This window comes from Zalophus californianus, chromosome 6 (assembly GCF_009762305.2).
Source record: "Zalophus californianus isolate mZalCal1 chromosome 6, mZalCal1.pri.v2, whole genome shotgun sequence".
NCBI lineage: Eukaryota > Metazoa > Chordata > Mammalia > Carnivora > Otariidae > Zalophus > Zalophus californianus.
Window position 1 is genome coordinate 73,726,977 of NC_045600.1, and position 21,643 is coordinate 73,748,619.

At 44.6% G+C, this 21,643-nt stretch overlaps 2 protein-coding genes and 2 non-coding genes across 10 annotated transcripts; all 4 read right to left on the reverse strand.

Annotated features, from left to right (window-relative positions):
• Nucleotides 1-958: 958 nt before the first annotated feature.
• Nucleotides 959-20,908, reverse strand: RNASE4 (ribonuclease A family member 4). 6 transcript variants are annotated; one of them, XM_035727989.1, is made up of 3 exons: nucleotides 19,392-19,517; nucleotides 3,662-3,764; nucleotides 959-2,218 (listed from the first exon to the last, which is right to left on the reverse strand). In XM_035727989.1, the coding sequence occupies exon 3, from the start codon at nucleotides 2,199-2,201 to the stop codon at nucleotides 1,761-1,763; it is 441 nt and encodes a 146-aa protein (XP_035583882.1). In that variant the 5' UTR covers nucleotides 2,202-2,218; nucleotides 3,662-3,764; nucleotides 19,392-19,517; the 3' UTR covers nucleotides 959-1,760. The 6 variants fall into 6 exon arrangements, with proteins under 6 accessions (XP_035583882.1, XP_027426270.1, XP_027426269.1 ...); XM_027570469.1 differs by lacking the exon at nucleotides 3,662-3,764 and adding an exon at nucleotides 13,980-14,022 and having other exon boundaries at nucleotides 19,392-19,487; XM_027570468.1 differs by lacking the exon at nucleotides 19,392-19,517 and adding an exon at nucleotides 13,262-13,393.
• ANG (angiogenin) lies at nucleotides 6,992-19,524 on the reverse strand. Of its 2 annotated transcripts, none has more exons than XM_027570473.2 (2): nucleotides 19,392-19,524; nucleotides 6,992-7,611 (listed from the first exon to the last, which is right to left on the reverse strand). In XM_027570473.2, exon 2 carries the CDS (start codon nucleotides 7,591-7,593, stop codon nucleotides 7,153-7,155), a length of 441 nt encoding a protein of 146 aa, XP_027426274.1. In that variant the 5' UTR covers nucleotides 7,594-7,611; nucleotides 19,392-19,524; the 3' UTR covers nucleotides 6,992-7,152. The 2 variants fall into 2 exon arrangements, with proteins under 2 accessions (XP_027426274.1, XP_027426273.1); XM_027570472.1 differs by lacking the exon at nucleotides 19,392-19,524 and adding an exon at nucleotides 13,262-13,416.
• On the reverse strand, nucleotides 19,989-20,060 carry TRNAP-UGG. The gene has a single exon. It is a non-coding gene; the product is annotated as a tRNA-Pro (tRNA).
• A 395-nt stretch (nucleotides 20,909-21,303) lies between the features above and the next one.
• Nucleotides 21,304-21,394, reverse strand: TRNAY-GUA. The gene is given in 2 exon segments: nucleotides 21,304-21,339; nucleotides 21,358-21,394. It is a non-coding gene; the product is annotated as a tRNA-Tyr (tRNA).
• Between the last annotated feature and the right edge of the window lie 249 nt (nucleotides 21,395-21,643).

Sequence of the window (21,643 nt, forward strand, 5' to 3'; positions counted from 1 at the left end):
TAAGCTCCACATCACCAAATTGAGACTTAACTACGGTTTTGGCTCTGCCAGAAGTCAGGACCTGCTTGTTCAGCACTAGTTAATCTGCCTGATAGATCCCTGCCATTCCCTAAAAGAAAGTAACTTTGCAATAACTGACCTGCTTTTTTTCCTAGCATAACATCCTTGTTCCTGTTTTCTCCTGCCCTGGGGCTCCTTTCTCTCTGCTAGATTGGATGCTGCCTGATCCATGAATCATTGAATAAAGCCAATAAGATCTTAAAAATTTACTCAGTTAAAGGCCGCCTGGCTGGGTCAGTCAGGGAGTGTGTGACTCTTGATCTTGGGTTGCGGTTTCGAGCCCCACGTTGGGTGTAGAAATTACTAAAAATATATAAACTTTTTTTAAAAAGGTTATTTTTTAAAAATTTACTCAGTAAAATTTTTTTAATAGGTGGCAATACAGTACTATAAACTTGAAATTTGCTAACATGATAAATCCTATGTGTTCTTACCCCACACAAAGGGATACCTATGTGAAGTGATGGATTTGTTAGCATGATTGTGGGGATATTTTCACAATGTATATGTACACCAAATCAATTTTAAAAAAAGATTTCTTTCTGTATCTGCTGTAACTCAAATGATTTCAGTTTAGTCCTTACACACACACACACACACACACACACACACACACACACTTCGTTTCCTTAGCAGCCAGCATCTGCATACATCTCTGTTCCCCAGTTTGTTTAAAATAGTCAAAGGGAGAAGGAAGGGTGTGAGCATTGAGAGGGTTCGTTCCCTCTGGAGTAAAGGAGACAAGGGTTTCCGTGCCGTGGTCATGGATCTGGTGGGCATTAGTCTTTGACCAGAGTGTGTGAGGATATTAAGGTGTGTGCATGCTTATTGAAACTGAAGAATTGAAAGAGGGTAGGAGGAAAAAAAATACCCCCACAAGAACCTTAGCACAACCTTCTCAGATACCTGCAGTTTAAGGTCTTTATTACAAAGAAAACATGAAAGATGTTTCCATCAGGAAGAGTGAATGAGTCTAAAATGATCTAGAACATTTCTAATATTCTGACTTACTAGAGTAATTCAAAAGTCTGGGAAGAGAGAAAGTAAATCTCTTGTATCATTTCTTGATGCTGTTAGACCCCAGCACAACAAGGGAGCCAGATTATCCAGACCGAGCTCTCATTTTGCCAGCATGCATTTCCAAATTTCTAACGCTTCTCCCAACAGCTGACTTTTGGGAATAACCAAAAGCAGTTACTTTCACAAAACGCTCCTTGTGATGAAGTGGGAAAAGGCCTGGATTAGGAGCCAATTCAACGGGATTTCTGTATCAGCTTTTCCACTAATTTCATGGTTTTCAGCAAGTCCCTGAACTTTGGGCTCCTACATAGAACAACATCAGCAACATCGCACAATTGCTGTGCTATTGAAATGACATGATTTAGATGAAAATACTTTGAAATGCTTGAAATGTTATATAAATCCATATAATGACTAAATTCCAGAGGATAGGATCTGAGAGAGCTAAACTGACCAGTATTATAAAAGAAAGCCAAAAAGTTTACTACAGAAAGGCCCAGACTCATTATAAGTTTATGTCTCCATTTCTCTTTGATACAATGTGCTTAACAGAATGGGTTATAAAGAGAAAAAGAGTCAGAAATAGAGGAGATAGAGGCTGGGGCAGCTCAAATGTATTACTGCTATTCAAGGAGTAAGTTAAAGGCCAACCACCGGCCATAAGCCCCGCAAGCTGGCGTCTATCTGTCCAAGTGCACAGGCAACTGCGGGTCACCCTCACAGGCGATGACCACATGCCTAGTGCTCGCCGATGCCCGGTATCTGCAGTTGGGGGCCCTGGAACTTCCTGTCTCCCTGCAGTCTGTGACCTTCACTACACCCTCATGGCAGTTCATCTTGCCATTCTTGCACTGGATATTGGTGGTACTGCAGATACTACGAATGTTCCAGATGTCTTCGTGGATGAAGGTGTTGAAGCGCTTGCACTGACGCACCATCTTCCGTCTTTGCATCATCAAGTTGCAGTAGGTGTCATTGCCACCTGTCTCCTCAGGGTCCACATGCTGCCGCAGGAATCGTTGATACATGCGATCCTGGCCATAGGAGGGCTGCACCAGCCCCAACCCCAGCAGGGTCAGCAGCAAGAGCAGAAGCAGGGAACGGGTCCTCTGGAGAGCCATCACTACCTTGGAGATGCCTAGACAGAAACCCAAGGGGCAGGAGAAAGGAAGGTGAGATGCGGGCACTGTGGGGAGAGATGTTGGGAAGGGCGAGTTGACATTGCCTCGACTCTAGTCCCCTCTTTCCTCCTTATCTGTACCAGTTCCCCACTCTTCTCTGCTCACAACTTTTCCCATCTGCTTTCCCAAGAGCAAACAGTTTGCAAAACATGCTTTTCTCTGAAAACAAGCACCATTCTCTTTTATGGAGAAAACTTGCTGCAGCAAAAGTACAGCCCCTCAGGACAGGCACCGACCACGTGGCCATCCAGGGCACCTGGCCTCCATGGTCGGAGAAGGAATGGGAAGAAAAGGCGGATCCAAGTGAAACTGGAGTTGACCATCTCTTGAGGTTATTCTCTGGTCATAAGATCTTTGGAGTTTTTGGTCCTCTAGAGACTCTGATTCCCGAGAATTTGAATAGACTCATGATTTTTCAGAGCAAGTTTGTGAACTGATTTTCATTCCTTACATCTGGAATTGAGGAGGGTGCCGAAAAGAGGCCAGAGTAGAACTGGGGTTAGCCTTTCCTCTCCTGTGGCTATTCTTCCTGTGGTATTAAAATCAGGTCCTTTTGGAAATCCTGTTCATCCTCTGTAAAGAACCCCTACAAAAGCAGAGTACCCAGCCACCGTGCTTTGAAGGTAGTGAATACCGGCTGAATAAATAAATGAAATGAGTGAGCTCGTGAACAAATGAAATGGAATGGATAAAGTGAGTGAAGGTATTTTCCAGGCTTGTGGAATTGATCACTAAGCTAAGAAACATTTAAAAAATGAATTTAAACAGCACAATCTCCACAAAAAAGGACGTGGGTTGTCTTTTTTTTTTTTCCCCTGTGTCTATGTACAACCCCAAACACTAGGCCCTGGTGATACAGTCTATTGTCATGCATCTATCCTTGATGCTCTGCCTGTCTTGTCCACAGCTATTGGTAATTATCCATATTCTCTGGTTACAAGATCTTTGGGTTGACCTCTCTTGATGGTGGGAAATAAACATTTGTTTTACAGAGTTAAAAAAACAAACAAACAGAAACCTCTGGAGCAACAACAAAGAAAGCACTGTGATAAAGATTTTACAACACTGCTTTGGTTGACTAATTAAAGAAAGGAAACCAGCTCTCCGACTCCCCCTGCTTGTGTTCCCTTTCTCACTGTCTCTCTCTCTCTGTCAATTAAATAAATAAATAAAATCTTAAAAAAAGAATAAAAAAATTTAAAAAAAGAAAGAAAGAAAGGAAACCAGGTCTATCTGGCTCTAAAATCTGTACTCTTTCCACCATCCTCTGACTGCTTCTCCCAACCCACTTCCTAAGTATTCAAGATACTAATGATATTTATGCTCAGAGTTGCTTGTTTCTAGCAACAGAATTTAATCAGGGGTGGAATAGGGTGGGAGCAAAGATGCGAGTCACTCACCAACACTAACTAGCTAGACGCTGCCTTCTGGCTGTCAGTCTGGGACGGACATGGAGTCAAACCTTGAACTACTTGACTCTTGCTGTGGGGCAGGGCTGCCTCACTAGGGCAAAAAAAAAAAAAAATCATCTCAATTCAACAGGGAGTGAGCAACCCAAAGTAGCCAGGGCAACTTTTTGAGTCAGACAGGCCCATTTCTACACATGCAGTCCATGTCCAGCCTCAGCTGAATTCCTGGGATGATATCTCTGAGTACTACTGTCCTTCATTTTCAGAGAAGCGGCTTCATGGTGCCGGATCACACGTGTAAGGGACTGAAATGGCTGATGAGGGACTTGCAGTCTGTTCCACCTAAGCCTACACTTTGGTTAGTGGTAATGACCAGGATGAAACAGAACCAACTCTCTTTTCCATACCGCCTCCTAGGTTCACAGCTGCCTTCTGCCTCTACACAGAAAGTTGTAAAGTTCTAGGTCATTGCTTGTGCCTGTAGCTGATATGAGAAATGGAGTCAAGAAGAGAGGGAATGAAGGAGCTTCAAGAGGAAGGGGGCAGGGAGAAATGATGTTCAATTTACTCCTCAGCCCAGCACCAATGCATATAACTTCTGAAGGTGCACTTAGCCCTCGGGCAATGGTTTCATCACAGTGGTGTACTTTGCGTTGTTTTCCCCAAATCTAATCTTGTACCTCTCATCTTGCACAGTTCTGTCTACTTTTTCTCATCCTGCTTCTTTGTGACTGAGATCATGGCTTAGCAAAATAACTGGCTACAGAGAAGACGTAACTATTCATGCAAGAGCAAACCCATGGCCTCAGCCACACCAACTGATTGATTTAACAAGACAGGGGAAAATATTTGCCACCAGAAATCCCATGTAAACATCAATGGGTACATCTCAAGGCTCTAGGTACAGCAGAAAATCAAATGATCCCCAAATCATCCCAACACATACTTTTTGGTCAGAGCTTGTCCCAAAGGCTTTTTCTGTTGCACCAGATTGACTCTCAAAAAGAACTAATTTGGATATTGTGATCCTAAAGACCTAGCTTTGCCACATTAACTGTGTGACCTTGGGGAAATTACTTAAGCTCTCGGCATATTTTCTCATAAGTAAAATGAGCATAATCACAATCCCTACCTCTTAGAGATGTTAGGAAGAATAAATGATAAAATCAATGTAAAGTGCTTATCACAATGCCTAGCCCCTGATAAGTGTTTAGTAAGTGCTGGCAATGATCTTTTCACAATTTCCATTCTTCTTGGTTTCCTTTCCTTCCTTCAGTCTGATAAAAATAGTGAATGACTGTAGCAAATTGCATATATTTTGGATCCCCTCCCCCTTATTTTGTAGAGTACTTATATTCCCAAGAAACTATAAGCCTTTTTAAAAAAGATTTTATTTACTTAGTTGACAGAGAGCAAGAGAGCGAGCACAAGCAGGGGGAGCTACAAGGAGAGGGAGAAGCAGGCTCCCCGCCAAGCAGAGAGCCCGATGCGGGGCTCGATCCTTCCCAGGACCCTGGGATCATGACCTGAGCCAAAGGCAGATGTTTAACCAACTGAGCCACCCAGGTGCCCCATATAAGGCTTTTTTAAAAAAAGCCTACTAGAATTTCTGCTGCGTCTCTAGAGAAATTTGTTCTCTCCAAGTTGCATGGAATTTTCTTCCTTGAATGTCACCATTCCTCGAAGGACTTGACATTTTTGAGGTTTTTCTTCTCTTTTCCTTGCAAAGTCAATAAAGTATAGCCGACCAGCACTTCAATTCCTCAAATGATTCACTCGAGATAAAATGACCTGCCTGTGACTTGATATTTCATTCTAAACAGCTTTTGACGGTGAGCGAACAAGAGACCCAGAGCAAAAAGTACTAGGATTGGCTCCATCAGCAGGACAGGAAGCACCCCCATCCCACTGCCATGCGATTTCCCAGGAAACGGTCATTTGCCTTAACACTAGAGCAGAGTATGCAATGATTTATGCTCTAAGCAGATGTTTGGAGAAGACATCAGTTTTCATAAATATGGTGTGATCAATGTAATAACGGTCCAGACCTTTGACCTTCTCTATCAAGAGCTTGAGTGGGGCAATGATCTGTATGGAAGTCACTTTGCTTCATATCAGGGAGATAGTACTGGTTGGAGAACCTGAGAAAGGGTCCAAATAGTCTACCAAAAACTGGAATTTTCTTACTCCTTAAGGGGTTTTTGAGATTTTATAATAAGCAAATTTTCTAATAAGAGAGGTTTGGAAAACTCTTCTCCCTAACTACAGACAGTGTTTTCAATTTTGAAATAGATAACTCAAAGTGCACAGATTCATGAGCTGAGTGTACACCAGTAACCTACTCCTCCATCACTTCTTCCCCAAATCTGAATATTTTCAGCAAGGCCGGGCTCTCCTGGGTGGAACCTAGATACTGGTCTATAACCTGAGTATTGAGCAACTAGGGTTTTGGGCCCATATCAGGGCAATGTGGGGAGCAGGGGAGACCACCGTTGGGAATACTGTAACCATAATAGTTACATAGTCACAAGATAGCAAAACTGTGACTTATAACTGTAACTTATTAACTACTTTCCAAATAAAATATTGAGGCACCAGTTGATAGAAATTAGGTTAATAGGAAGCTAATCACTTAACCTGTGGATCGATTAGTATATTTTACAAAGAGAGTATCATCAACCTAAGTGTATGTTTACTTGAAAACCAAATCTAGTTGAAGAAGAATAAGGGATAATGTTTGGAATCTTTCTATGACTTCCCTAAGATCTCAAAGTAGCCAGACATTGGTCGATAAAGTAAAAGATTAAGGAGAAAATAATGTAACAATGAATAAATAAGTAAATAATAAAATAATCACTTTTTGATCCTTATATAAAATTGCCATGAGAATACCCTAGGAACATTGCTTTCAAAGCAACATCAAAAAATTACCTCCTGCTTAAGACGAGAGGTGGCTGCCCCTTGGCATTCACGCACATGTGTGTGAAAGAGAGAAAGTGGAATGAATCTGTTGGTATTTAGTCCTAAACTGTTCTCCTCAAGGTTTAACATTTGTAAAAGTAATATTCCCTTATTATTTGCCCCTTCTGAAAATTCTGTTTAGTTGCCATGAGCCCTGGAATTTTCCTAATTCTCTCTGTAAGATGAATCTAACCACCCTACCTTTATAGAAAGCTAAAGTCCACCTCCTTACTGACTGATAAGGAACTGACCGATAAGGAAAAGGGCATTTCTATTCTACCCAATCCTCTCAGGAAGCAGTTGAAAAGAGAAAATGGGGTAAGATTAATAGGCCAATAATTAGTGGGAAGACTGTGATTCTTACTGATTTCAGAGACACTTTTATTTATTAGACATGTTGTAAAATGGAAAACAAGAGATCCAGGCAGCTCATTCTCTGGGCCCCTGGCCATAAATGTTGCCATTCTGGGATGTGGAGGGAAATGCAAGAAAAGGAGAGAAAAGCCAGCTGTGGCTTCCGATTATGGACGGAAAAAGGACTCATCAAAATGGACAGGCAAGCCGTGTTCACAGGCAACAACAATGTGTCTGAACCCTGAGGTAGCTCTGTACCGGCATGGAGGCCGAGGGGACCCTCCTACATGCCTGCAGGTGGTGATCTGGAAAGGAGACTTGCTTAGTCTTAAATCTTCTCCGTAAGGGTTTCCATTTTCATTTCCACAGATAGCCTTGATGCTGCCCTTGTTGCCATGAATAAAGGTGTTGGTGTCTTTGCAGGGTGCGGTCAGGCCTCGTCTCTCCATCATGCTTTCACAGTATCTGTCATTCCGGCCCCTTGGTTTGGCATCATAGTGCTGGGTCAGGAAGTGTTTGTACCTGGAGTCATCCTGAGTCAGGGCTGGTGGGGTCAGACCCAGACCCAGCATGAAGACCAACAACAGGGGACCCAGGCCCATCACCATCTCTTCCAGCAAAGACTCCTGCCAAGGGCAAAAGGAGGTGTGGTAGGGGCACAAGAACAGCATTGCCCAATCAGGCTAAAGGGACAGGGACTTTCCTCTCTGACACGAATCAGTTATCTTCAGTCAGCTAATTACATCTTTTCTTTTCCCTTCCTCATTAAATCCCAAACTTTTTGTCAATCCCTTTCTTTGGAAAGTCTATTTAAAAGTTTCCTGAGGGGCGCCTGGGTGGCTCAGTTGGTTAAGGGTCTGCCTTCGGCCCAGGTTATGATCCCAGGGTCCTGCGTTGGGCTCCCTGCTCAGCGAGGAACCTGCGTCTCCCTCTCCCTCTGCCTGCCGCTCCCCCTGCTCATGCTCTATCTCCCTCTTTCTCTCTCTCTGACAAATAAATAAATCTTAAAAAAAAAAAGTTTTCTGAACACAACTTCCTGACCCAACCATTCTTTCCTATCCCTCAGAAATGCTGAGTATTTATCTGCCCTGCGGTCAGTCATATCATTACAAAATCCATCCACACTCTGTAATTCATTTATCAATTACTATAATAACAAACTTTACACACGTCCCTGCAGGTATCAGACCACTGTGCTAGGTCCTGGAATGCAAAGACCATCAAGACACACCAAATGCCTCCCTCAAAGAGAATGCAGCATCCATGGAGAAGGGTTGGGAGCTCCAATTTCCTGAGATGATACAGTAAGATAGGAGGTGAGAGCTATGAAGAAGGGGGACTTTTAGGGAACCCTGAGCCCAGGGAAGGGTCAATCAGAGGACTGTTGAAGACAGGATTCCAGGTACTCAAGTCAGTCAGTTGGCTGGCTGTGAGGAGAGCATTTGAGAGCAGTTTGATCTTCAGGTGAAGGGAGACAGACCTAGTTCCCCAAGAAGTAAGAGTTTCATGGCCAAAGGTGGAATTATGATGTACCATTTAGAAAGACAAGGGAGGAACATGGAAGAACCCATGTAATGCTTGGAAGTGGGTCCGTCTGGGGGTGGGTCCGTCTGGGGTCAACTCTTACGGAGGACTAGAGAAAGAATAAAAGCTTTTTCCTAGGTGCTTCTTGCACTGGAAACACTTTGGATTATTCTCAAAGAATATTGTCTAATTCCCCCCCCCCCGCACATGTACTAGACTGTTACACCATAGGCAAATGATGTTACAATGTGATAAAAACAAAAACAAACCCCAAAACAACTCCTTAAGGCTTTTTTTTTTTTTAAGTAAACTCTATGCCACACATGGGGCTCAAACTCACAACCCTGAGATCAAGAGTCACACGCTCTACCCACTGAGCCAGCCTGGCCCCCCTCCTTAGATCTTTGCATCAAGTCAAAGACCTTACAATTTGCTGCAATAATTTCTCAAATTTTTCTCAAAAGAAGAAGAGGATTGCTGCCTTTATCTCTCAAGAAAGAGCTGTCAGTCTCAAACTCTAGAACTCACACATCCCAGGGGTGGTGTGTCAGACACTCAAAACGCACACCCACAGGGTAGACATGGTACTTCTTCCCAGAACATGATTTTAACTCAGTGATAGATAATTAAAAATAGAATTAAACAAATATAGATTATAACAAAACAGAGAACAATTTTTAATGAACTTTTAAGATTGTATTTCTTATGAAATCTGAAGATTTGAGAATTGAGAGCTACTTGGTGTTTGCAGCAGGTAGTTTCTGATTCTACCTTTAGTTCTTTGGAGAAAATTGTAAAGAATATTCAGAGCCTTTAAAAACCACTATAGTCCATGCTCACTTTGGCAGCACATATACTAAAATAGACCTACACATTATATCAAATATATGTGAATACCCCCATATCCAACAATAAAAATGATTTTCACTGTAAATTTGAAACTGATGTTATGGGATGCCTGGGTGGCTCAGTGAGTTAAGCGTCAGACCCTTGATTTTGGCTTAGGTCATGATCTCAGGGTTGTGAGACTGAGTCCCCATGTTGCCTCAGCTCCACCCAAAGTGTGGAGTCTGCTCTTTTTTTTAAAAGATTTTTATTTATTTATTTATTCATGAGAGAGAAGAGGAGAGAGAGAGAGAGAAGCAGAGGGAGAAGCAGGCTCCCAAGGAGCAGGGAGCCTGATGCGGGACTCGATCCCAGGACCCTGGGATCATGACCCGAGCCAAAGGCAGACGCTTAACCATCTGAGCCATCCAGGCACCCAAAGTGTGGAGTCTGCTTAAGAGTCTCTCCCTCTGCCCCTACCCACCTCTCTCCCTCTCAAAAATTAAAAAAAAAAAAGGAACTGATTTTTATAATTTTGTTTCTCATATTGTTTGTGAGTACTTCATTTAATTCATGACTGGGTTGGGTGTTTTTTGGCAATCATCCCCACACATAGTGAGAAATTCTTGCAATGGGAGAAAAATTTGACCTTCAAATTATCCTTAAATGTAATATAATTCCTATGAATACTAAATTTAAAAATAAATGGTACATTTTCAAAGACGTTAAATTATTAATTTTTATTTTGTGCTTTCTTGTGTGTAAGTCATAAACATGATTTTCATATCAAATAATTTTGTAGCCTTCACAGAGGCCATAGGTCCTAGTGTGTTGAATTAAACAAATACAGACTATAACAAAACACTAAGCCTGTAGTGTTGCTAAACAGCCCTGGGGGTATGACTGTGAATCCAGAAAAACAAGGGAATCTGGCGTTTTGCTGGTTACATGGAAAGACAAGAGTAAGCAAAGTGACCTCTCTTTCTCATCAACATTTGCCATTGATCCACCTTCTCTGTTTCATAATAACTATAAACAGATTTGGTGCACTGCTAAGAAATCTTTGACTATTCCACAATACTGATATAAGTAGCAGCTGAGGGGCGCCTGGGTGGCTCAGTCGTTAAGCGTCTGCCTTAGGCTCAGGTCATGATCCCAGGGTCCTAGGATTGAGCCCCACATTGGGCTCCCTGCTCGGCGGGAAGCCTGCTTCTCCCTCTCCCACTCCCCCTGCTTGTGTTCCTGCTCTCGCTCTCTCTCTGTGAAATAAATAAAAATAAATAAATAAATAAATAGCAGCTGAAAAGGTTTCCATTAAGCACTTAGAGTATCATTTGTAATAGAATCAAGTGAAATTGCGTTCTTGGGAGTTTAGCAAGAAAATGGTACATAACTGCAGAGGGGAGAGCCACCCCTAAAAGAATAACAGGTATTCCTACACAGTGCTGCTCCGCTACCCACTTGCCAAGCTCTTTACATTTATATTGTGCTTTTTGGGGCGCCTGGGTGGCTCAGTCGTTAAGCATTAAGCATCTGTCTTTGGCTCAGGTCATGATCCCAGGGTCCTGGGATCAAGCCCCACATTGGGCTCACCGCTCAGCGGGAAGCCTGCTGCTCCCTCCCCCACTCCCCCTGCTTGTGTTCCCTCTCTCTGCCAAATAAATAAATAAAATTTTAAAAAATTATATTGTGATTTTCAGTCTCCTGGGTGTGCTTTCCTTTTTTAGTTTTTTGGGAGACCTCATCAAAGTTTTATTGATTTGAAATCAACTAAGTTTCTTGCTCAGCAATGGACAAAAAATGCCTTCTAAAGTCAAAGGTAATTGTAGAATCACAGGATCTCAAGGTAGAAGGGACCTTAGAGGTCACACAGTCACAGCTCTCTGGCAGCGTCAGAGTCCCAGAGTTAAAAAAAAAAAATCAGGAAGTAAAACCAGAGCTGGTAGTACCCAAAAGAGTCACTAGGTGGCAGTGGTGTATAGGAATGTTCCCAACCATTCCAGGGTAGGAAGAGACCGTGGGTCCTTGTAGGAAGTGCCAGTATTATACAGATTGTGGGGATACTGCTGCTCACAGAAAGCAGTGTGAGCCTGCGGGTCTGCCTAGAGTCTCTGTCCAAACACTCTATGCTTTAGATATTAAGATCAAGGACAATTTACTAAAGATAAGTGTCAAAGCAAACAAAAGTCACAAAGCTGATCTGTCCACAAGGATATCATCAAATAAAGATTTACCTGTTGCCAGGTTTCATTGGTGCCATTTCCAAGCCGTTATCTATGTGGTCTTGGGCAAACAATGACCTGTTTACTTGTCAGTGTTTCCTACTTCTGTGTAATCAATAGGAGTCACCTTGAATCTTAGTCACCTTGAATCACAGTGCCTGCCTCATGGTAGACCCTCAATAATTATGTTTTTAATGATTGACTTCACTTTCCTCTCCAGGCCTAAATTTGTTCATCTGTAAAAAGAGAGAGTCGCTAACCGTTAAGTCCTGAAATTCCACAGCATAAAATAGCCTTTTCTTTTCCTTTCCTTTTCTTCCACTAGAATGGAATTGCAGAGACAAGTTTGTGTGTAAGTTTAGTTGGTGGCAAAAGGCACCAGCTGGAAGAAATAGCTAACGGGTTGACTGAGATGCATCATTCCTTAAGGCTCAGCAGGTAAGCCAAGCCCACAGACCTCCTCTAGTTAAGACATTGGACTGACACTACATAGGTGCTTCACATCCTTAAAAAATCATTTGCTTGTTGGAGGTTGAAGGCCCTCATGTCTCAGTCTCAGAGATTAAGGGATATCTTTGTTTCTGATTTACAGAATTTGCACATTCATTCTGTAACAACTCAGCTAAGGTTTGCCCAGGCTTATTGTAATCCTAATTCCCTAAGACAACCAGAAATTAAATCCTAGCAAGTATACACTTGGGTATCAACATCTGCTCTCCCACTCATAACTTCCTCACCATATATATATATATATATATATATTCCATACTAAATTTCCCCAAAATGGGGGTTGAAATGGAATGGGGAGAAAACAAGTAAGAGATTATATGGGGTGCAGAAGTGAATCTGCCTAGGCCAAGTGTGCAGAGCCTCCCATCTGGTGGTCAAACTCATCCACACATATCCTTCTGTTCCCAAGCACATAACTGTCATATTTTCGTCAGTGGAATTTGTCCCACAATTTGTTTTTTAGACTAACTTCACCTTCTGTCTCAAACCAAACCCTTAGTCTTCACAAAAATTAATATACTCTTTCTTTCCCCACAGGCAATGTTTTGTATTCAAGAGATCCATCACATTTTATGCACCAGGGAGTTAACAGTTTATGATCATAACCACAGTTACAACTTCCATAAATATAGCTTCACGCTTTTATATGTTCTAGGGCAATATTCTTCAAACTAGAAGCTTACCACCCAATGTATATTCCTCTCTCTATCTCCTTCCTTCTTTCTTCTCTTCAACCTGCCAGTACACCTTTTTTTGACCTTGGCATGTGTTGTTCCATTGTGCTTTCAAAGAGCATCCAAAACTTTCTTAAGGAAAGAAATTAGCAGGAAAGTTTACGAGAAAACAGAGCTAAAAGTATACTGTTGCTTTCCTTGTTAAGCCACATATAATGTTGGGGCAGGGGGCTCCAGATAACCCTTCAACAGATGCTTTTCCTGGATCTTTGGAGACTTTATCACAATTTAGGAATCCCTCCTAAATCACCACTTGCTCCCAGTCTTACTAATTTCCCTTTATCCATATTTAGGCTATCCCAGAAGAAATCTGTTTGCATTTTAAACTTTAGGACCTAATTTGTTCCCTTCTTAATTCATGAACTTGGGCCAAGCGTTTTTAAAAGGGAAAAAACGGTTTCATTGAAATGGATGGATGTCTAGAAATAGTATACATATAAACAAATAGAGAAATAGATTACCCAGGTGGAAGAGTCTTACAAAAGTCTGCAAGTTTCCCTCCAACTGAAGATGGGTTCCAGCTGTTTGTTCCTGGAGATGGGTTCCAGCTGTGTGAACCTAGAGGCCCCTCTCAGTTCTGATTATATAGTGACTGGATGAACGGGGAGGGAAGACTAGGTCTAAAGATCCCCGATACTGGCAGAGACATAAAAACCAAGGACACTGCTCTTGGACAAACGAGGAGAGTCATTCACCTTTTCCCTGGGCGTGACTGGGTTGAACATTAACCCACATGAATTAGAGATTTGTTCTGGGAGGCCAACTTTGATAAACATGGCCTTTTGTCCCACAGTTGCCTTTTCCTGATGTTTGTGGGTCCGACTCTTGCCCATGACAGGACATGCAGTGATCTGGAAGTCTTACCTACATCCAGAAGATGCTGGTTCTGATCTTACCGGCCATCTCTAAGAATCCTGTTGGAGGAAGCCTGCAGAGTAAGATGTGGCTTCTCAGCAGGATGCTGTCCCACTGTCCTTTGTTTTTACCCACATAATTTGGTTTCATGAAAAGATGCTAAGTAGGCTCTTTCATCGATTCCACAGAACCAAGAAAGCATTCCTAGAGCAGGTTATGTGACAGGTCTTACGGTACCCTGCCCCTGACCTCAACCTTCCAGCCACTAACCCTCAGAAGTCTCGTTGCCGTATTCCCAGGGCTTCTCCTTCCTTTCATCCTTACCTGTTCACAAGAGATTAATCCTGAGCACTCAATCTTCTGTTCTCTGTAACACAGTTGCAAAATTGATTATCTCCACCATCAATGCAACACTGATATTGCATCTACTCACAAAGTGGATTTGTTGATTAAATAGAAACAAGCCAACTGGGTCAAAGTTTACTGGGATCGCTTAATAAAGATCCTATAGTTTCAAATATCAGGCGGCGGCAGGATGCCAACTGTTTCACGGACCCTCAGTAACCACCTCTGCTGGTGCTGAATCTCTCAACAGTGCTATTTTTAAAAAATCCTCAACCCTCGGTTGTCATCCATCCACCTTCAAGTTTTCAGTCTACCTGTCTCTGAGGTGTCAATAAAGACAGTGGCCTGCCAATAAAATAACTGCACTTGAAATCAGCGTAATAATTATCATCATAATAATAGTCCTTGCCTTTGATTTTATGAATCTCTCACACACATGATTATATTTGACCGTCACCAGGACTGTGTGAGGTAGGTGTTACGTAAGTCAGTTTTTCTTATGAAGGAAACTCCCTGATCAAACAGCAGAGGGATGGTGCTGTCAGACTTCAGACTCCTTATCTTCAGGGAGGGGAACTACTCATCTTTCCAGACTTGGCTTGAGCAGCACCTCTTCTGAGTCTGACGGGCTCTCCTCAACCCCAGCCCATCCCAGGAGAAATTGCCCACATCTTCCTTTGGGGCTTCTCCGTACCCAGTACACACAGGGCTGAGGCAAGCATAGAGCAGCAATCCCAAGCTGACAGCTTAAAGCTGCATTGACTCTAGACTTCAGATGTGTCCTGGTGTGTGTGAAAAGCTGGTGAGTCAGCCTGAGTGAAGCCTAGCTGTGTAAGTCTGTGATGTCCCAGGAAAGGATTCATCCATAGAGAAGGACATGACGAGAGGAGGGAGAAAGATGCCAAGGCCATGGAGCAGTGGTGGGCAAGGACTACAGTGTACTCCGTTCACATCCCCTCTGACCCGGCCTCCTGGAGCCTAGAGCGAGGAGGGCACTGCAGTAACAACTTTCATAAAAATCAAGGTTGTTTCATTAAATCTCTCTAAGATTCAGAAAGCACACAGCAAGTCAGCGTGAAGAAGTTCACTCCATGGTTGACCGGAGGTATTACGGGGGTGGGGGGCAGGAGGTAAAGTACCTTCCCCAACATGAGGGTCCCGTTGGGACAGAGTTGAGGCAAGTCTGGACAAGAGCTAGAGCAACAGGTCAGACCATTTGCTCTATCAAAAAGGAAAAGGACACTGCGTGCTGGCATCTTTCGACATTTTCAGCAGCATGGGCCCCTTTGTAGGGCAGGGAGAGACCTCACCCAGGGAGGTGGAGCAGGAAAGAAGTAAATAGCAGCCTCACTGTCTAGGTTAAAGGGACTAGTTTGCAAATAGGTTTACACCCCCTGGGAACTTCAGGACTGCTCAGAGAAGAATGTGAGCTGGTCTGGAGTTCTTACAACATGGGTGGGAGGGATCTGGCTTTACTTCAGGTTGACAAATAGGCCATTAGCCATCATCCTTTGATGATTAATTAGTCTTTTTGTCTCTCCATTAGCTGGAACCCTTAGAGAGAAGAATAATTATGTCATTCATCTCTGCGTTCTTAGTATGTCAGTGACTGACTCCTAGGCCCCAAGTTCTTCTTGTTATCCCTCATTGCTTCTAGAAATGTACCACCTGATCTCACTGTGGAGATCCCAACCATACACACTCTCCTGGATTCTCTTAAGACTTACAGACACAACTGGGTTTGGTACCAGTTACCAAACGAGGTAGGCCTAATTCCCAGGTAGAGCAGGAAGGCTTTCAAGGTTCCCAGGAAAACTCTGCTTCTGGCATTACTGGTAAACCCTGACCTTCATTTCTTAGGTGTTGGTCCCTATTCTCATGCAAAAATCCCTAGGAGGATTAGCTCCTTAAACAGCTGTCTGTGATTCACACACGCTTGCGCCTATGCTTTAGAGGCTATCTTAAGAATAGTTTTTGGTAGGGGGCGCCTGGGTGGCTCAGTCGGTTAAGCATCTGCCTTAGCTCAGGCCATGATCCAGGGGTCCTGGGATCGAGCTCCACATCAGGCTCCCTGCTCGGTGGGGAGTCTGCTTCTGCCCCTCCCTACTGACATACTCTCTTCCCCCCCACCCCCCGCAAGAAAGTAAACAAAACCTTAAAAAAAGAAGAATAGCTTTTGGTAACTGGAATGGCCTGAGGATTTGAGGAGGGAGAAAAGTGGGCAGCATGGCAAACCTGAAAAAGACAAACTTCACTGGCTTTTCAGCTGTGGTTGAGGCACAGTCCTGCGTAAGCTTCACTTTTTTCCCCTGTCCTCTTCCCTCTTTCCTGCATCTCCACCCAAATTCTGAGCTAAAAGGAAAAAAGTCTAAGGAAGTGAGAAAAGGACCAAGCACACAGCCACAAACTGCCTCTCCCTCAGTACCTGGTGCCTCAGAGTCACTGAAGTCTCTGAAAGGAAGGGATAGGGGTCTCTGCCCGCACAACTGTTCCGCCAGATACCAAAGTTCAAAGTCCTTTAGGTACAGAGAGAATCAACAAGACATGGGGCTCGCTGAGTAGGGCCTCTACCGGTATCTAACAGAGTATCCTAATGCTGACTTTCCTTTTGTAGGCAAACCCACTATGTGAGTGGTACCTATTTTAAATGAATCATTATTACTTATTACTTTTTAAATAGATGCTGAAGAAGTGAGTTCTAAAGAGCTATAAGCCAGTCATTTGGTGGAGAGGACACTGCCAGGCCCGTGCAACACCCCTAAGGCCTCAGCAATCCCAGACTACAGAAGAAGCTGCCAACTCCCATAGTCTATGGGGATCAAGATGACTTGATCAACAGGATCCTTCTCTAATAAATCACCTAAAGGCAGAGATAAGGTACTCCATTCCCACATCACACACACACACACACACACACACACACACACACACACACACACACACACAGTCCCATGACTTGAAACACCAGTTCAAACACCAACTCACACAAACAGATCAGACTCTGATGTTAGCTTTATGCTGTGGTGCTGGGGAGCAGCCTTTCACCTCTGAATACAGCCAGGTCCCTTCCATGCCTCTAGGATTTCACTTGACAACTTGGGGAGAATTCACAGCCTCCCCCACATAGTTGACCAGGAAAAAGCCAGCTAGGTGAATGGCGAATGGTTGCTTTCATTCTAATTGTTTTTCTTTCTTTTTTTCTTTTCTTTTCAGCTTGGCACAATGAGGTTTTGATGAAACAGGAAATAAAGGTTTGGGGAAATAAAAAGCTTGACTATTTCATTAAAACACATCTAAGTGCTTACTCATTCGTATTTCAAAATACAACAAGGAATTATATATATATCTTTTCAGCAATTTTAATAGGTGTGAAGCAATTGTCGATTGAAAAAAGCCCAATCACATATTCTTTTAAATGTTTTGACAGTTTCAGCTTGAAAGTCATTCCCTTTTTCCTGAAAATTTTCCTTTGTCTCTTCTTTACACCTTGCACATAGATACAGGAAGCCTAGGGTTCTCCTTCTAAGGACTCAGGTGCTGGTGTCCTTTACCCTTTATACAGAGTATATGTGTTTAATTTTGTCCTTAAGACAAATCATAATATTAGGTGAGGGAGAGAAGTGACTAATCTCTAAATTTGGTTTAACTCTAACATTTTTTTTAGGTTTATAGGCATGAAACTAATTTACTAACAGAAGTAATGTTAAAAGAGGATGAAGATCCAATGAAAAGAAGGATCGTGTCTCCAGGAAGAGGCGACAATATGACTAAGGGAGAATGGGCCAAAGTCTTGTTGACATGCCTGTGTATTTTCAAAGACAAAAATTACACATTCACTTTTCAACAAACTCTGGGCTTTGTGCCCATTCCCCTTCCCAGATATCTCACGGTGTTCTTCTGAGAATAACCTTTAACAAAGATTGCTCTTTGCTCAAATACAGATTAAATGGGAACTCCTAATGAGGGATTTCATTGGCCTGCTTTGGTCCACTTTCTTAGCCATCTACTTTAATTTCTGAATCACATGGGCAAATGCTTCCAACAATAACTTGACAAATCTCTTACCTTTGCCTGCTTGTAAACTGACATCTGCTCTTTCAGCAATAGCCAGAGCCACTCTTCTTTTCCGGGAATGGTTTTCCCCGTCCTTTCTGCCAAACTTCATAGCACTTGTCCACATTACTAGAGTACCTTCTTTTCTCTAAGTGCCATCTTACTAACACCCTGCCACCCCATGAAGTCATAGAGTAAGAAAGAGGGAGACCTGGACGACTATCTATCAAGCCCTCATTGTACAGATGAGGAAACTGAGGTGTTCCTGTACTGACCCAGGAACATCTGGTGTCCAGGGACTAGAAGCTTTCCAATGTACCACACGGTTTTCATATTCCACACTAGCAATTTCTAGAAAATTAAAGCTAATTTTAAAGGTGCCATTGAAAGTTGCTGTTTAAGGAAACCTACTAAATATTTCCATGAATTTCAAAAATATTTTACCTGTAAAAAAGAGTTGCTTAAAATAAAGTGTGTGTAACAAAACTGTCCTTCTGCAGGAGCTAGTTAGTAACTGTGTAGTTAAGTAGTTCCTTGAATACCTGAGGCTGCTTCTGGGAAGTTGGCCAGTGCTGTTCAGGTAATTATGCCACTTGAGTTTCTAGTGATTACATTTATGACTTGATTATAATGTTCTTAAGGACACAGAGGGAGGGTCTTGCCTCATTTGAGATTTCCCTAGTCCCCAGAATGATGCTGAAACTGTTTTTACTGTCCTTCCTAAATAAAGATGCTCTGTTTTGTCCGTGTGTTACCACATGACACGGTGTCTCAGAGTAAAGAGGTTGAGGATCCCAACATTCTAGTAAGAAAGCTTAGAGAGGAGGTTGTTGGCAGTGTCTCCCAGAATTTTGCAACCCTGGCTGCGGGTGGGTTAAGGGTGAGGAGACAGAAGTGAGTCACCAGAAAACAAAAACTCAAGTCCCAAAAGGCAGTTATGTTGGCAAAAACTGGACAAGGCCTGCTTCATAAATTTGGCGATCAACCTGTGTACCAAGTAAAGAATCCTTAGGTGTAAGCAAGTGCAGGCCTTCCCGGACCTCCATTCCGTTCGCCAATTCTGCACCCTCCTCTGAGCCTACATTCTAGGTGCTAGACTTTCACGCAACCATCTCTGCTCAGCTGCGGGAAGTAAATCTCAGGGTGGGAATGTAGACTTCGCTAACTCATAAAAGAACAAGACTTTCACCCTTCTTCCCATTCCTCAGCGGCTCCAACCCCGTTCTGCAAACACCTCCCCGAGGAGCCCCACACTGCCTCTGCTAAGAAGGGGCCCAAACGCTCTTGGTAAAACTACTGACAAGGAGGAGGAGGAGAGAGAGCAGGACGTGAACCCACCTCGGCCAGGGAACAGGGCTGCAGAAACGCGCAGGACGGTGGAAAGTTTTTCTCCCCGGCTTCTAATTCCCCCTTGTAAGACGATAGGGAGCTGTAGAAGACGCAAAGACGTCCTTTTAAATCTTGCTTTGGATCCTGGGTAGGGTCGGCGTGCGTGTGTGTACACGAACGGACGCGGGATGCAGCAGGGCGAGAAGGGTGGCGCCGGAGCCTCTGTGCAGTTGGGACCGCGCCCTGTTTCTCCCGGGAGGCCCCTCCCGCCTGGACCTGCCTCTGGAGTGGGCGCCGCGGGCGGGCCCTGCCTGGGAAAGGAGAGGGCCTGCAGACCCGAGGCCCCACGCGCAGCGGCCGCGAGGACACAGCCTCCGGGGACCTCGGGCCTTGGGACACCGGCCCCTGCTTCCGGGAGCGTGGCGGTCCCTCCGAGGTGTCCGCTGGCGGAGTCCAGGCAGTTTCTCCCCGCACAGCTCATCAGCCCCCTCTGGCACGCGTTGGTTCAGCGCACCTCTCTTGTGCAGAACTGTCGGAAAGCGAGAAAGTTTGTACAGAATTGAACTTTTGCACAGTTTCGAAGGAAGGAAAAAAAATCAAAAGCCAGGGCTCGTCCGGGATTTGAACCCGGGACCTCTCGCACCCAAAGCGAGAATCATACCCCTAGACCAACGAGCCACAGCTATGAAATGTGCCTGTGTTTCCTCTAAACAGTACTTTCCCGTTTGCGGTTGGCCGCCAGACTGCTCCGGAGCTCTGTTTCACGTTGTGTCATTTACTTCTTGCCTTGCTTCGCGTTCTCCCATCTTCATGAAGTCTCACTCTTTTGAAGCCTGACTCGGGTCCTAGCCTCGCTTATTCTCCCCGATCCACATCCTGAACCCCTCCAGAGGCCGGATGGGGTGAGGAGGGGCAGTTTCCAGACCGCAGGCCGCGTGGGTGAGCTCCACCGCGCACCTCCGGACCACTCTAGGCGCGAGCTCGAGCCTAGCGGGGGGCCAGGGGGACCTGGCGGGGGCCTGGCCGGGGCCTGGCGGGGACCTGGCGGGGACCTGGCGGGGGCCTGGCAGGAAGGCGGCGGAAGTGCGAGGACCCGAGCGGAGCTCGCTTGCGAGGCTGGAGGGTCCTGAGCCCCAGGCTGGACACGCGGGAAGCGTGTCAGGCTGCTACTACGTCGCGCGAGCCTAACATCTTAGGGGCGGGAAATGGTGGGCATCAAGATACCGGGAGCCGGAATCGGTGGGAGGTGCGCCAGTCTGGCGTGTGTTCGGATTGTCCAGGCCCCTGAAGGAGAATCGTGTTCTATCTCCCCACCTTTGTTTCACTTGTTTCTTCGGTCTGGAATTCTTTCTCCCAGTCTCAGCCCAACTCGTGTCAAATCCTGTTGCCCTTTCCTGTTCTGTCTCAAAATCTTTTTTTGTAGAACTATAAATATGTGTATAAAGATAAATAAACTAAAACTGCCGTATAATGGATGTGTGTACGGAGGGGTGCGGACGCTCGGGACGAGGGTCCCAGTTTCGGCGATTTCTTCCGCAAACTGGAGCCCCCAGGCCGCATGGCGCAGACATGCGCCCACAGCGTTTATGCATAACGTTCTCTATCAACGAGAGGTTTCGGGTCGCCGAACCGCGGACTTCAGGCAGCAATCGAGGATCAACTAGAAGCCAAAAGAAACATCTGAGGGAATAACTTAGAATTCTTCCAATTGGCTGACAAAGTTGGTGCTCACTCGCCTCCTCGCTATATAAGAAACTGTGCCCAATGGGATCCATTTGTTCACACGTGCTTGGTGAGCTCAAACGTTTTCTTTGGGACAGGAATGAGGCTGGAAAAGTCGACTCTAGAAGACAAAGAGCTGCGGAGGAAACAAGAGGGCAACGGCTCCCTGGATGATTGCAAGCCTCAAAACGGCAGCTCCTCCTTCGAGCCGGAATCGAACCAGCGACCTAAGGATGACTACACAGGAAGCGCACTACAGTCCTCCGCTCTACCAGCTGAGCTATCGAAGGGGGCACGGAAAGCGTCTCTCTAGAGTCACCCATTCAGGACATCTACAAACAGAGGAGTGTGAGAAACGACCTTCTGGCGGCGGGTGGACATCGAAGAGTCACAAAGCCAGCTTGTGAGAAAGTCCCGCCCGCAGTTTTAGGGACAACCCTTCTAGAGCTGGATTCCCCTACTCCACCGAGGGGAGGGGGGCCAATCCGTGGGCTCCTCACAGGCACCCCGAGACCCCGTGCCTCACGAGGCCGCTCAGG